Here is a 12538-nt window from a genome sequence, read left to right as displayed (position 1 = left end):
CTGACAGTATGTTGGTAGTTGGAGGTGGAATAAAGATGATAGGTCAGAGAGGAGAGTGGAGCGATTAATGGGAAGAAAGTTGGACAGGTCGGACAGTTCATGAGAGTGGTGCTGAATTGGAAGGTTGGAACTGGGATAAGATGGGGGGGAAAGAAAATGAGCAAACTGGTGAAATCCACATTGATGCTGTGGGTTTGGAGGGTCCTGAGATGGAAGATGAGGTGTTCTTCCTCCACGCGTCGCATGGTAAGGAAGTGGTGATGGAGAAGGCCCAGGGCCTGCATGTTCTTGGCAGAGTGGGAGGGGAAGTTGAAGTGTTAATGGGAATTAATGAGATCCCATAGACCATTTTGAAGAAGAGAGCAGAAGGTATCCTGGCCAATATTAATCTCTCAGTATCATAAAAACAAAGTTGTCTGATCATTATCACATCACTCTGTGGGGCTCCATTGTACATTAATCATCTGTGTGTTGTTCTTTCTAACATTGAACACATTTGAAAGGTACTTTGTCAGTCATAGAACATTTTGCCATGTCCTGTGATTGTGAAATGTAACTCTTCTTATAAATAAGGACATTGAGTAAACTCAATTTTGACGATGAATATTTCAAAACATACAAGTAAATACAATTTTCCGGTGTATTATGTCCCGTCACCTGTGTAAATGACTGTGTTTTGCAACATCTATAACTTCAGGGATTGTGACCAAAGGCAGCATGACAAATGGGTATAACTTCTATGTGAAAACATATAAGATTACCTACAGCAGAGATGGGAAAACATGGAGAATCTATAAGACTAGGAACAACAAGGAAGGCAAGGTAATTCTCAATCAAACTTTAACACTGATGCTTGCTAATTGAATGCTGCACTTTAGACCTCCAGAACATCCTCCTGAGGGTCCACCTACCTTTCTGTTCTGTGTTGTATTTTAACCTTTCTCTTTTCAACCAAAAGATTTTTCAAGGCAACATGAATGACCGTCAATCGGTTCGCAACAATTTTATCCCATCTTTCGTGGGGCGGTACATTCGAATTAGACCCCAAACCTGGTACCAAAGAATAGCTTTGAAGGTGGAGCTGATTGGTTGCAAGGCCTCACAAAGAATCCGGTTTGGTAAAGATCCTGCTTTTCATCTTTTTTGCTTTCTTTGTCGTGATGGGGGAAGAGGTGTGCGTGTGGTGATGGTGTACATCAATGTTAGTTATTCATATTGGCTGAGTATGATGTCAGCCCCCGATCAATAACTCAGAGGTTGCAGTTCCAAAATCCACACAGAAACTCCAAAACTGTCCTCTATAAACAAAAAAAACTAAAAGAATTATGGATGCTGGAAATCAGAAACCAAAACAGAAATTACTGGAACAACTCAAAAGGTCTGACAACATCTGTGGAGAGAAATCAGATTTCAGATCCAGTGACCTGAGGTCTGAGCTCAGCTTTCTGTCCACAGATGCTTCTAGACATGCTGTGTTTTTCCAGCAACTTCTGTTTTTGAAACTTTCTTCTGTAGTCTCTTCAGAAGTGAATGAGCAGTAGTATAACCATTGTCAGAGTGTAAAATTTTAACCAAAATCACATAATGTCAATCAGGAGGAGAAATCATCTTATAACTACCTGCCCTGGACAATATACCAAACCTTGATTCTGAGTCATTAAGTCATAGAGACGTACAGCATGGAAACAAACCCTTTGGTCCAACTCTAAAATGCTAACCAGATGTCCTAAATTAATCTAGTCCCATTTGCCAGCACTTGGCCCATATCCCTTACCATTCATGTACCCATCTGGACACCTTTTCACTCACCATATCATCTCTGGCTTTGTCTCTCTTCCTCCTTTTTAAAGTGTTGTTGTTTTGATCTTTCCTCCCCCAAAGTTCCAAAACAATACAACAGCTTATGAAACAGTAATTGCTGCTCCTGGAATTTGAGGAAATCAGCTCCAACACCTAAAATACCTCAAAAAAGGAGCAGCTCTTATAGCCAATTTTTTCCCATTCTCCAGGCCATCTCTGAAGTGAACTTAGGTCTCGGGCATGGGATGGGTCTGAGTGGGATGTTCTTCAGAGGGTCAGTGTGGACTTGATGGGCTGAATGGCCTACTTCCACACTGTAGGGGTTTTAATATTGTCCGTCATAAATTTTAACAACATACCTTGTGAATAACTATTTGCCCTGATTTGTGGATGGTCAAACTATGAGAATAAAAAAAGCACTGACCTAAGGAAAGTTGTTCAGATCCACAAAGCTAATGTAGGAGAGAGAGAGAGAGAGAGAGAGAGGAAATGAAGATTAAAAAATTTAGACTAGAAGGAAGTCTCTAGATGTGTTAAAAACATGCAACTGAAAAGACTACAGTGGATGAAACTGTGCGGAATGTTTGTCCACTCTGAACTGGATAGTTATTACAAACAGAGAAATAGACCATCATTTTTCAAACCACCGATGTGAGATAATGTAATATAAATTGCATAAGGTTTTGATTACTGTGTTTGAAACACAAATAAACAGCTATGTATAAATTGAAGAAGGATGTGGCTTTTAACATGATGTCATCGTCTCAGAGATCACATGGTACATCCAAATCCTTCCTGAGCTGATTATTTCATTATGAGATTGGATCACTCCCCTTGAAGGGAAAAATGTTCTCCTACATTTCTCAAAAATTATAAATGGAACTGGGGACTGAACGGTGCAGTGAGTTAACATTGGCCTTTGCCTTTGGACAACTAGATTTGAAGCTAGCCATATTATCGGTACAAAAATCTGCTGTCTTCTGTCGTTGTGTGATCCCATGTGAAATGATTCTGGACTGTCTTGATCCCAGTTGCTGGAGATTTTCCATAAACCACCATAAACTTGCCCATAATCCAAGAATAACTGTGATCGTCTTGATGGCCTTACTCATAAGGTTTGGTGTGGAGAATGGAAAAAATATTGCACTGATGCTGTTTGTGTGCATTTCAAGAGCTGAGTATGTTATTGAATGGAGGAGCCTTCTTGCTTTTTCTTGGGAAGTCCCTCGAGATGGAGGATGAATTCCTTCCCCTCGGAGTTATGGGGCCTGAGGTGACTGAACAGTCCATTGCTGGATCCTTTGGATAGTGAGGAGGGAGGAAGTAAACGGGCAGGTGTTACACTGGAGGTTGCAGGGGAAGGTGCCATGGGGCTGTGGGAAGGTATTGGCAATGAGTCCCCAGTTCCATTTATAATTTTTGAGAAATGTAGGAGAACATTTTTCCCTTCAAGGGGAGTGATCCAATCTCATAATGAAATAATCAGCCAGGGTGGGCCAGGGTGTCCTGGAGGGAACGGTCCTGTGGAAGGCGGACAAGGGAGGAGAGAAAATATGTTTCTGGTTGTGGCATTCGCTGGAGGTGAATGGAAATGGCAGCTAATGATCCTTTGGATATGCATGCTAATGAGGCGACAAGTGAGGACTAGGAGGAATCTATTGGTGTTGAGTCGGAAGAGAAGGGGTGAGGGCAGAAATGCAGGAAATGGGTCAAATACAGCTGAAGGCCCTGTCAGCCATGGTGGTAGGGAATCCTTGATTGTGGAAAAAGGTGGACATTTCTGAAAGCCTCTCTGCAGAAGTTGTAACACCCGCCCTTTTACCTCCTCCCTCCTCACTATGCAAGGCTGCACACTCACCTTCCAGGTGAAGCCGTGATTGTGGGGCACTTCGCTCACTCCAGTCAACTGTATTTTCTGCTCACAATGTGGTCTCCTATACATTGGGGAGACCAATCAGAGACTCGGCGACCACTTTGCAGATCATCTACATTTGACAAGACAGAGTTAAATTATCAGCATTTGTTATATTCCTTTACTAGTTGAAGCAGTGACCTTGAGTATTTATAAGGGAGAGGCAGAGAGATCCTTGATGAGCATGAACATGAAAGGTTATTGGAATAAGTGGGAATGTGGAGTCATTAGGTCAACCTCCAGTGTAACACCTGCCCGTTTACTTCCTCCCTCCTCACTATCCAAAGGATCCAGCAATGGACTGCTCAGTCACCTCAGGCCCTACAACTCCGGAGGGGAAGAAATTCATCCTTCATCTCGAGGGACTTCCCAAGAAAAAGAAAAAATGCTCCTCCATGATCAGCCATGATCTCAATCATGGAGTCATTCAGTGCAGAAATGGTCCTTTGCCCCAATAGGTCTGTACTGCTCAATCTACATTGGTCCCACTTTCCCACACTTGTCCATAGCCTTGAATGTTATGATATTTCAAATCCTCACCCAAGTACTTTTTAAAGGTTGTGCAGTTTCCCACCTCATCTATGGACTTTAGCAAGGCCTTCAAGAAGGTTCCACATGGTAGACTGGTTAGTGAGATTAGATTATATGAGTTCCAGGGAGAACCAGCCAATTGGATACAAAATTGGCTTGGCGGTAGGAAACAGAAGGTGATGGTAGAGGGTTGTTTTTTGGACTGGAGGCCTATGATCAGCATTTTCCACAAGGATCAGTGTTGGGTCCACTTATGTTTGTCATTTGTATAAACAATTTGGATGAGAATATAGGAGGCATGGTTAGTATGTTTGTGGATGACACCAAAATTGATGGTCTAGTGGACAGTGAAGAAGGTCATCGAAGTGTACAATGAGATCTTGATCAGCTTGGCCAATGGCCTGAGGATTGATAGGTAGAGTTTAATTTAGATAAATGCATTTTGGTAAGACAAACCAGGGTGGGACTTACACAATTAATCATACAGCCCTAGGGAGTGTTGTCAAACAGTGGGACCTAGGGGTGCAGGTACATAGTTCCTTGAAAGTGGTGTCACAGGTAGACAACACAATGAAGAAGCTGTTTGGAACACTTGCCTTCATTGGTTAGAACATTGACTATAGGAGTTGGAATGTCATGTTGTGGCTGTAAGAGACATTAGTGAGGCTGCTTTTGGTGTACTGCTTACAATTCTGGTCGGCCTGCTATAAAAAGGATGGAAACTGGAAAGGATGCAGAAATGATGTCATCTAGACTGGAAGGTTTGAGTTATATGGAGAGACTGGGGACTTTTTTCCCCAGAGTGTAGGAGGCTGTGGTGTGATCTTATAGAAGTTTATAATATCATGAGGGACATAAATAAGGTGAAGGGCCAAGATCTTGTTCCCAGGGTAGTGGAGTCCAAAACTAGAGGGTGTAGTTTTATGGCGAGAGGGGGAAGATTTAAAAGCAACCTGAAGGATAACCTTTTCATGTAGGTGGTGATGTATGTGTGAAATGAACTGCCAGAGGAACTGGTAGAGATGGGTACAATTACAACATTTAAAACCTTTGGTGCCGAAGTTGGGCCAAAGGGTCTGTTCCCATGCTGTATAATTCTATAACTGCCCTGCTACGCAGTGCATTCTAAACCCCCATGTCCTCTGGATGAAAAAAGTGGTTTCTCAAATCTCCTCTAAACCTCTCGCCTGTCGTTTTAAAATTCTACCTCTTTGCCATTGACATAGTTTCATTGAATGGTGCAGCAGGGTCAAGGGGTTGAGTGGTTTTCTCCATTCTGAATTTTAACACTTGCATGAAAATGAAATTGTGTTTGATGTGGATAGTGACCTGTTACCTGGTATTGAGGGAGGCTTGGGGAAAAGACATTTGGTGAATTAGATGCTTGGAATGATGCATTACACCAGGAGATGATGAATGGGAGGAGCATAGATTATAGTGTAAGGAAAAGACTGAAAGGGAATGTCTAGAATATTCTCCCTGCTGCAGAAATATCTAGAAAAGGTTCTCCAAACTGTCTTGAGGTGAGGCATCAGGTTTTGAGGATGATGCTGCTTTGTAGAGTCTCCCATGAGATTTTGTTTGAAGGTTTACTTACTCTGCTTCTGTCTCTCTGCAGCTATTCCCCGTAGTTCCAAACCTTTACCCAAGCCAACGGAGCACCTCACAGAAAGCAGCACCCCGGTAAACCCAGTGATGGTGGAGAAGCACTCACCAGGTAACATAAAATTGTAGAAATACAAATAAAAACTGCAAATGCTTCAAATCAGGAGCTTGGGGAGACAACGGCTCAGCTCTAAACTATTGTGCAGTAATGTCTGGGGTTCCGGGTTTGAAGCCCACCATGGCAAATGATTAAATTTGAATTGAATTTTTTTTAAAATCTGAATTAATGGACTAATGATGACCATGAAACCATTGTCGAATGTTGGAACAATCCGCCTAGTTCCCTCGTGTCCTTTAGGGGAGGAAACGGCCATCCTTATGTGATCCGACCTACACAGTGACTCCAAACCCACAACAATGTAGTTGACTCTTATCTGGGCAATTAGAAATGGGCAATAAATGTTGGCTTAGCCAGTAGCACCCACATCCCGTGAAGAAACAAAAATAACTAAAACATAAAGTTCTGGAAAAAGATGTTTCACTGTGTCAGCATCACTAAAAATAAGACATGTTTAAGGTACTCATCATCAGATCTGGGGTAGATTCTGATCTTCATAGAAGAACACATACAATTTCTTATTATGTTATTAAGAAAATATCAATTCTTTTGATAGTGGGCATAAAGTATTTTCAAGTGTTTTATTGGAGCTGTTAAGCTTTACCTTTGCCTTTGATGGGATACTGTAGAGATGCAATGATAAATACAGGTGAGTAGGATGTCATATTTATTTTATAAAGGGAGTTCAGTTCATTCTTGGATATATAATTATCTCCTAAAAATATATGAAAGAACTGCAGATGCTGGAAATCTGAAACGAAAATAGAAATTACTGAGAAAGCTGAGCAGGGCAGGCAGCATCTGTGGAGAGAAATGAGAGTTAACATTTCAGGTCCAGTGACCCTTCCTCAGAACTCCAATAATTATCTCATGCTCATCCAATAGTTGTTCATAGTGTTTAATAATCTGCCTGGGACCCATGAAAGGTGTTATTCTGCATGATTAATTCTCCCCACTAATCTGGACACTTCCCAGATCTCATGACCATTATTGTCACTTAAATAATCAGGACAAAACAAAATTCAAGGCCCCATTCATACATCCAGGAACTCGGAAGCTAGGGCACTTCAAATTGCCCAAGTTACATTTCCACCCTGAAGGTGGCACAAGCTGATGATTCCTGATTTGAACCTGCTCGAATGAGTAAAACACCCTAACAAAGCCTCTGGGTTTCCTCTGCGTGCTCCGTTTTCTTCCCACAATCCAAAGATGTGCAGGTTAGGTGAATTAGCCATGCTAAATTGCCCATGATGTTCAGGGATGTGTGTGTTAGGTGCATTAGTCAGGGGTAAATGTAACATAATATGGCAGAGGAGTGGGTCTGAGTGGGTTGCTCTTTGGAGGGTCGGTGTGGACTTGTTGGGCCAAATGGGCCACACTGTAAGGATTTTATAATTCTCTGAAAGCCAATGGGGTTGGATCACAATTTTAGTATAATTGGGATGCTGCAGTGCACTTTTTGCCAGTTCAACATGACGGGGGAATGTGGATCAGAACCAACCATGCACCTTTTCGTGGAGAAGCTGTATTTTCAAACTTCCACCTGAGCTCCCCAAAATAATTGACACCTCTCATTTCATAATTCACTCAGCAACTATCTAATGACCAACGAGTCTTTCTGGGAGAGTGTGAGAGACAAGATAACACCCCTTCAATGGAAGTGGCAGAGTAGGTAACCTACATATGACAAACTACACTACAAATTTCCCTGGTTAATTAACCCACTGGCTTATCACTGGTCCAGTTCTCAGTCAGCTCCAGCAACCTATGGGAATTAATGGACGATACCGGAATTACAGCAGAATACATATCAATGTTCTGCCTGAGCTTGCTGGCTAATTCTAATTAATTAAACATCAACTTCTCACACTTGGATTCCTAAACCTTGATTGAGCCAATCTGACCTAATATCTTTGCACTTTGTTAAACTAAGTGTGTCCCTATTGTCAGGTGATGGGAAGGTGATGGTCTAGTGGTATTATCACTGGATTGTTAATCCAGAGAGTTAATCCAGTCCATTCTGAACTATTACTCTCATTCCTGATGAAGGGCTTTTGCCTGAAACATTGATTTTTCCTGCTCCTCAGATGCTGCCTGACCTTCTGTGCTTTTCCAGCACCTGTCTAATCTTGACTGTTAATCCAGAGACCCAGGGAATGATTTGGGGACCTGCGTTTGAATCCCACCACAGCAGATGTGTGGATTTGAATTCTATAACAAGTAATTCTGGAATTAAGAGTCCAGTAATGACTGTGAACCCATCATTAAATGTCAGAAAAAAACCCATCTGGTCCTTTAGAGAAGGAAACTGCAGTCTGTACCTGGTCTGGTCTACATGTGACTCCAGACTCACAGCAATGTGGCTGATTCTGAAACTGCCCTCTGTGCAATTGGGGATGGGCAATAAATGCTGCCCTTTACAGAAAAACAGAAGTCTTGAAGCTTACTGGCACAGCAAAGATCTGTCGAAGCAGAACATTAGTAAGTTGTGAGTTGCTTTTGATTTATTAGGATAGGTATTTACACTGCAAATATTCCATGTGGAATTTTACTATATGCTGGGTCACAAACTTCAACATATTCCATGCCCATTAAAAGTTACAGAGCCACAATGGGAAATTGTGGATGGCTCACGAAAGATTTAGAAATATTGTGAACTAGCTGCAGGGAAGCAATAAGAGTTCTAGGAATTATAGCTATCTCAATAAAACAAAATCACACACTTCATAGCCTTTGGTATCTCTACACTTGAATTGTGCTTCTTTGTGGTCCCCACATCGGGCTATGGTTAGACATAGAGGCTGTAGAGAGAGAGCAGAGAAAGGCAGCAACAATGATATCTAAACTTGGATCTTTTATTTAAAAGGTAAGGCTTCGAAAGCCAAGCCTGATATTTTTGGTGAAATGAAGGCTCAAGATGCGAAGTTGAAGATTTTATAAGTTCTGAAAGTAATTTGACTAAGATATCTAAAATGACAAGCAGTAACAACTTATAAAATATCTTGGCAAAAAACTCAGCTAAGATGTGGGGCAGTGTTTCTGTTTTCAGAGTTCTGTTGTTCATTCGAACTATTAGTCAGTGGATAAAGTAAGAATAGCTACACCATCATCTTTTGAGAGATGTGGCTATTGTCTGATGAACTGAGATTTTGGAATGCATTAAGATTAGTTGAGTATGTGGGAGGGCAATTTGTGAGTTGGCTTTTCCTGAAACTAGCCAAGGGCTTTCTGTGTTTATGTTTCTCTTGGGGAGTTGGAACTCAGAGTAGTTGGAGAGGATTAAGCAGGAGGTTGCACCATCTAGTGGGCAGGGTGAGCATTTTAAGTATTGAGCCAAAAGAATAGCAGGTGTTATAAAACGGAAACAAAAGCAGAAAAGCTCAGCAAGTCTGGCATCATCTGCAGAGAAAAGTCAGAGTTAACATTTCAGGTCATAGAATCCCTACAGCATGGAAACAGGCCCTTCGGCCCAACAAGTCCACACTGATCCTCTGAAGAGTAATCCACCCAGACATAACTCCCCCCACCCTAATATCCCAAACTAACGCACCTAACCTATACATTCCTGAACACTCTGGGCAATTTAGCACAGCCAATTCACCTAACCTGCACATCTTTGGATTGTGGGAGGAAACCTACACAAACACTGGGAGAATGTGCAAACCGCACACAGACAGTTGCCCAAGATGGGAATCAATCCAGGGTCCCTGGCACTATGAGGCAACAGTGCTAACCACTGAGCCACCATGCCAACTCTTACTCGGTACTCAAAGTTGCCTTCTTACCTTTCTACTTAATGGTTCTGCTGAATTTTACAATTAGAGTGATTTTGCAATGATTGGCAAGTTTTTGAGTGCATCTGACTGCAGGAAATATAGTTTTTTTTTAATGTTTTTAACAGGATTTGTTAATACTAGCTCTTGCCTTTCTAAGAGAAAGATAAGTTTGTGGTTTACATTGACAGCTACAGTGAGTGTGAATGGAAACTGAGAAACACAAAATAAGAATAGTAAAAGATCAATAAAACATTTTTCCCTATTGTGCAGTCACTGTGGTAGAGTCTAACAAACAGGTTTAACCTCCAATTAATCTCTGCTGTGGGTAATAATTGCTGCTGGTGACTGCCGGACATTACAATTAGCCTCAGTGACTCTTGCTTTAGCAGAGAGGGAGGTTTAATTAGGTCTCCTGATACTTGTGTAGACATAGAATCGGTACACTGTCCCACAGTTGAAAAACGTACCCAATTCTCAGAGTATCACATGCTGTTGGCGGACTGCTATTGCCTGTGCAAAAGGACCTACCACCTTTTTAATTGAGTTACTCTGAAATGCATTAATGCAAACTTTAGAAACAATAACATCTACAGTCTTGGTTCTATAAGTTATGTGGAAGCTAATTTTACCTAATTAAATTTAAATGATTATGGCCAATGTTAAATTGCACAGTTTTTAAATTTATGGACTATTAGTTTTTCTAAGCCCGAGCCACACAGATATCCAGCTCTGCTCCCTGTAGCCACCTAGGAAAGCCATTGAATAGCTTCTGGCACAGTTACATTATTGAATCACAAAATCACAGTATGGAAGCAAAACATTCAGCCCATCAAGTCCGCACTGCCTCTCTGAAGACCATCCCACCCAGACCCCCTCTGCACTTCCCAGGGCCAATCCACCCTAACCTGCACATCCTTAGGCTGTGGGAAGAAGCTGGAGCACCCAGAAGAAACCTGCACAGACACAAGGAGAATGTACAAACTCCACACAGACAGTCACCCAAGGGTAGGCTTGAACCTGGGCTCCTGGCTTTGTGAGGCAATAGTGCTAACTACTGAAGCACCATATTGTGGGAGGCCTGTGGTTGTGAGTTTGAAGTCTAATAGTGACATTTTTATTCTCCTCTTTGGAAACAGTCATCTAGCAATTAGATGAAACAGGGACATAAACCTGTTAGTGTTACAGTAATTACATATGAATGCTAGTCCTGGTAGGGGCTCATACCTTGTTCTTTCCACAAGGTATGCAAAAGCAAGGATGAAAGCTTGCATTCACAAAGATACTTGTAAAGCATCTGCATTTAGATTAGGTAAAATTCAAACAAATGTACACTCAAATTTATATTACTCTTTTCCAGGTTTTAATCTGATGCTGATACTTATTGTAGTTGGCTCTGTAATAATCATGTCTACAGCTGTCCTGTTACTATGTCTATACTGCATGAAAAGGTGAGACTTTCTAATATTTTATTAAAATTCAGTGTTCAATAATTAGAACAGGATGTTCAAATGTATTCCTGCTTGCTTCCAATCTTTTAGAATTAAGTGAAATTATTTCAAGTTAATTGAGAGCATGTTTTGCATTATTATAGAATTTTAAATAGAAACACGAATTTCTTAAACTTTTCAAAGCGAGTGAAAAGTAACAGGTTTAGACTGTAGTTGATGAAAGATAGCGAGACCAGGAAACAATACTGAAACCTTGCAAAATATCTGTTGGCTTTTGCATGAATTAATTTCACTTAAAAATGTCCAAGTCAGCTGTGAGTTGTTAATGTTCACAATGAGCTGCAGCTTAGTTCTGAATCCAGTTGAATTGAGGTTAATGAATGTTGCTTTCAATAACAATATGCCATAATCTTTTTCTCGTTCTTTGTATAATGTGGCATTAGGATGCATTACAGAGATGTGTTTTTATTGGAGTAGAATTTGTGCGTCATAATGAACTGCTGTCACAACAGAACAATCATCAGAAAAACTGAGAACTACCAAAATCTTTAAAAGTATTTGAATGTTGAAGTGGACTAGGGCTATTGCCACTTTTTAAAGATATAAACTGCTAAATTTTGAGGAATTTTACAGAGATAATTACATCTTATCTGTGAAATCTATGATGCATTGTAATTTCAGTAAAATGTGAGATTTTGTGCTTGTACGCGTGCTTCTAATAGATTTTTATTGTCTGCAGGAAGGCTGGACCAAGAATGGACTGCTCTTTGCTAAGAGGTAAATTATTTTGTTAATTTGCAGAAAGAGCTAAATTGTCACAGAACACTTCAATTTCTAACATACAAGCTTTGCCAATGTAGTTGAATCTTGTTGTGCATATGTCTACTCATGGGTCTCAGTGCCTCACCTATGTGTGAGAAAAGACAGTGAGCGTTAACAGACTGGTGAGCTAGCTATTTGACAATGGATAACATCATATTACACCTTGAAACTACCTTCTCACAAATGTTGATAAGTATACAGGTATAAAAGTAGATAAATCCCCAGGACCTGATCAGGTGTACCCTAGAACTCTGTATGAAGCTAGAGAAGTGATTGCTGGGCCTTTTGCTGAGATATTTGTATCATCGATAGTCACAGGTGAGGTGCTGGAAGACTGGAGGTTGGCTAACGTGGTGCCACTGTTTAAGAAGGGTGGTAAGGACAAGCAAGGGAACTATAGACCGATGAGCCTGACCTCGGTGGTGGGCAAGTTGTTGGAGGGAATCCTGAGGGATGGGATGTACGTGTATTTGGAAAGGCAAGGACTGATTCGGGATAGTCAACATGGCTTTGTGCATGGGAAATC

At 41.1% G+C, this 12538-nt stretch overlaps 1 protein-coding gene across 1 annotated transcript in view; it reads left to right on the top strand.

The window, feature by feature from the left end:
* The window catches only part of si:dkey-34d22.1 (discoidin, CUB and LCCL domain-containing protein 1), a 137794-nt gene that overhangs the window by 105123 nt on the left and 20133 nt on the right, over positions 1 to 12538 (top strand). Inside the window, exons 9-13 of the mRNA XM_043717282.1 lie at positions 698 to 822; positions 959 to 1118; positions 5862 to 5960; positions 11100 to 11190; positions 11930 to 11967. Coding sequence (XP_043573217.1) covers positions 698 to 822; positions 959 to 1118; positions 5862 to 5960; positions 11100 to 11190; positions 11930 to 11967 — 513 coding nt within the window. The remainder of the gene's footprint in view (positions 1 to 697; positions 823 to 958; positions 1119 to 5861; positions 5961 to 11099; positions 11191 to 11929; positions 11968 to 12538) is intronic.

The sequence above is a fragment of the Chiloscyllium plagiosum genome, chromosome 27, assembly GCF_004010195.1.
Source record: "Chiloscyllium plagiosum isolate BGI_BamShark_2017 chromosome 27, ASM401019v2, whole genome shotgun sequence".
Taxonomy (NCBI): domain Eukaryota; kingdom Metazoa; phylum Chordata; class Chondrichthyes; order Orectolobiformes; family Hemiscylliidae; genus Chiloscyllium; species Chiloscyllium plagiosum.
Note: the sequence above shows the minus strand (reverse complement) of the source record. Positions and strands in the feature narration are given on the sequence as shown.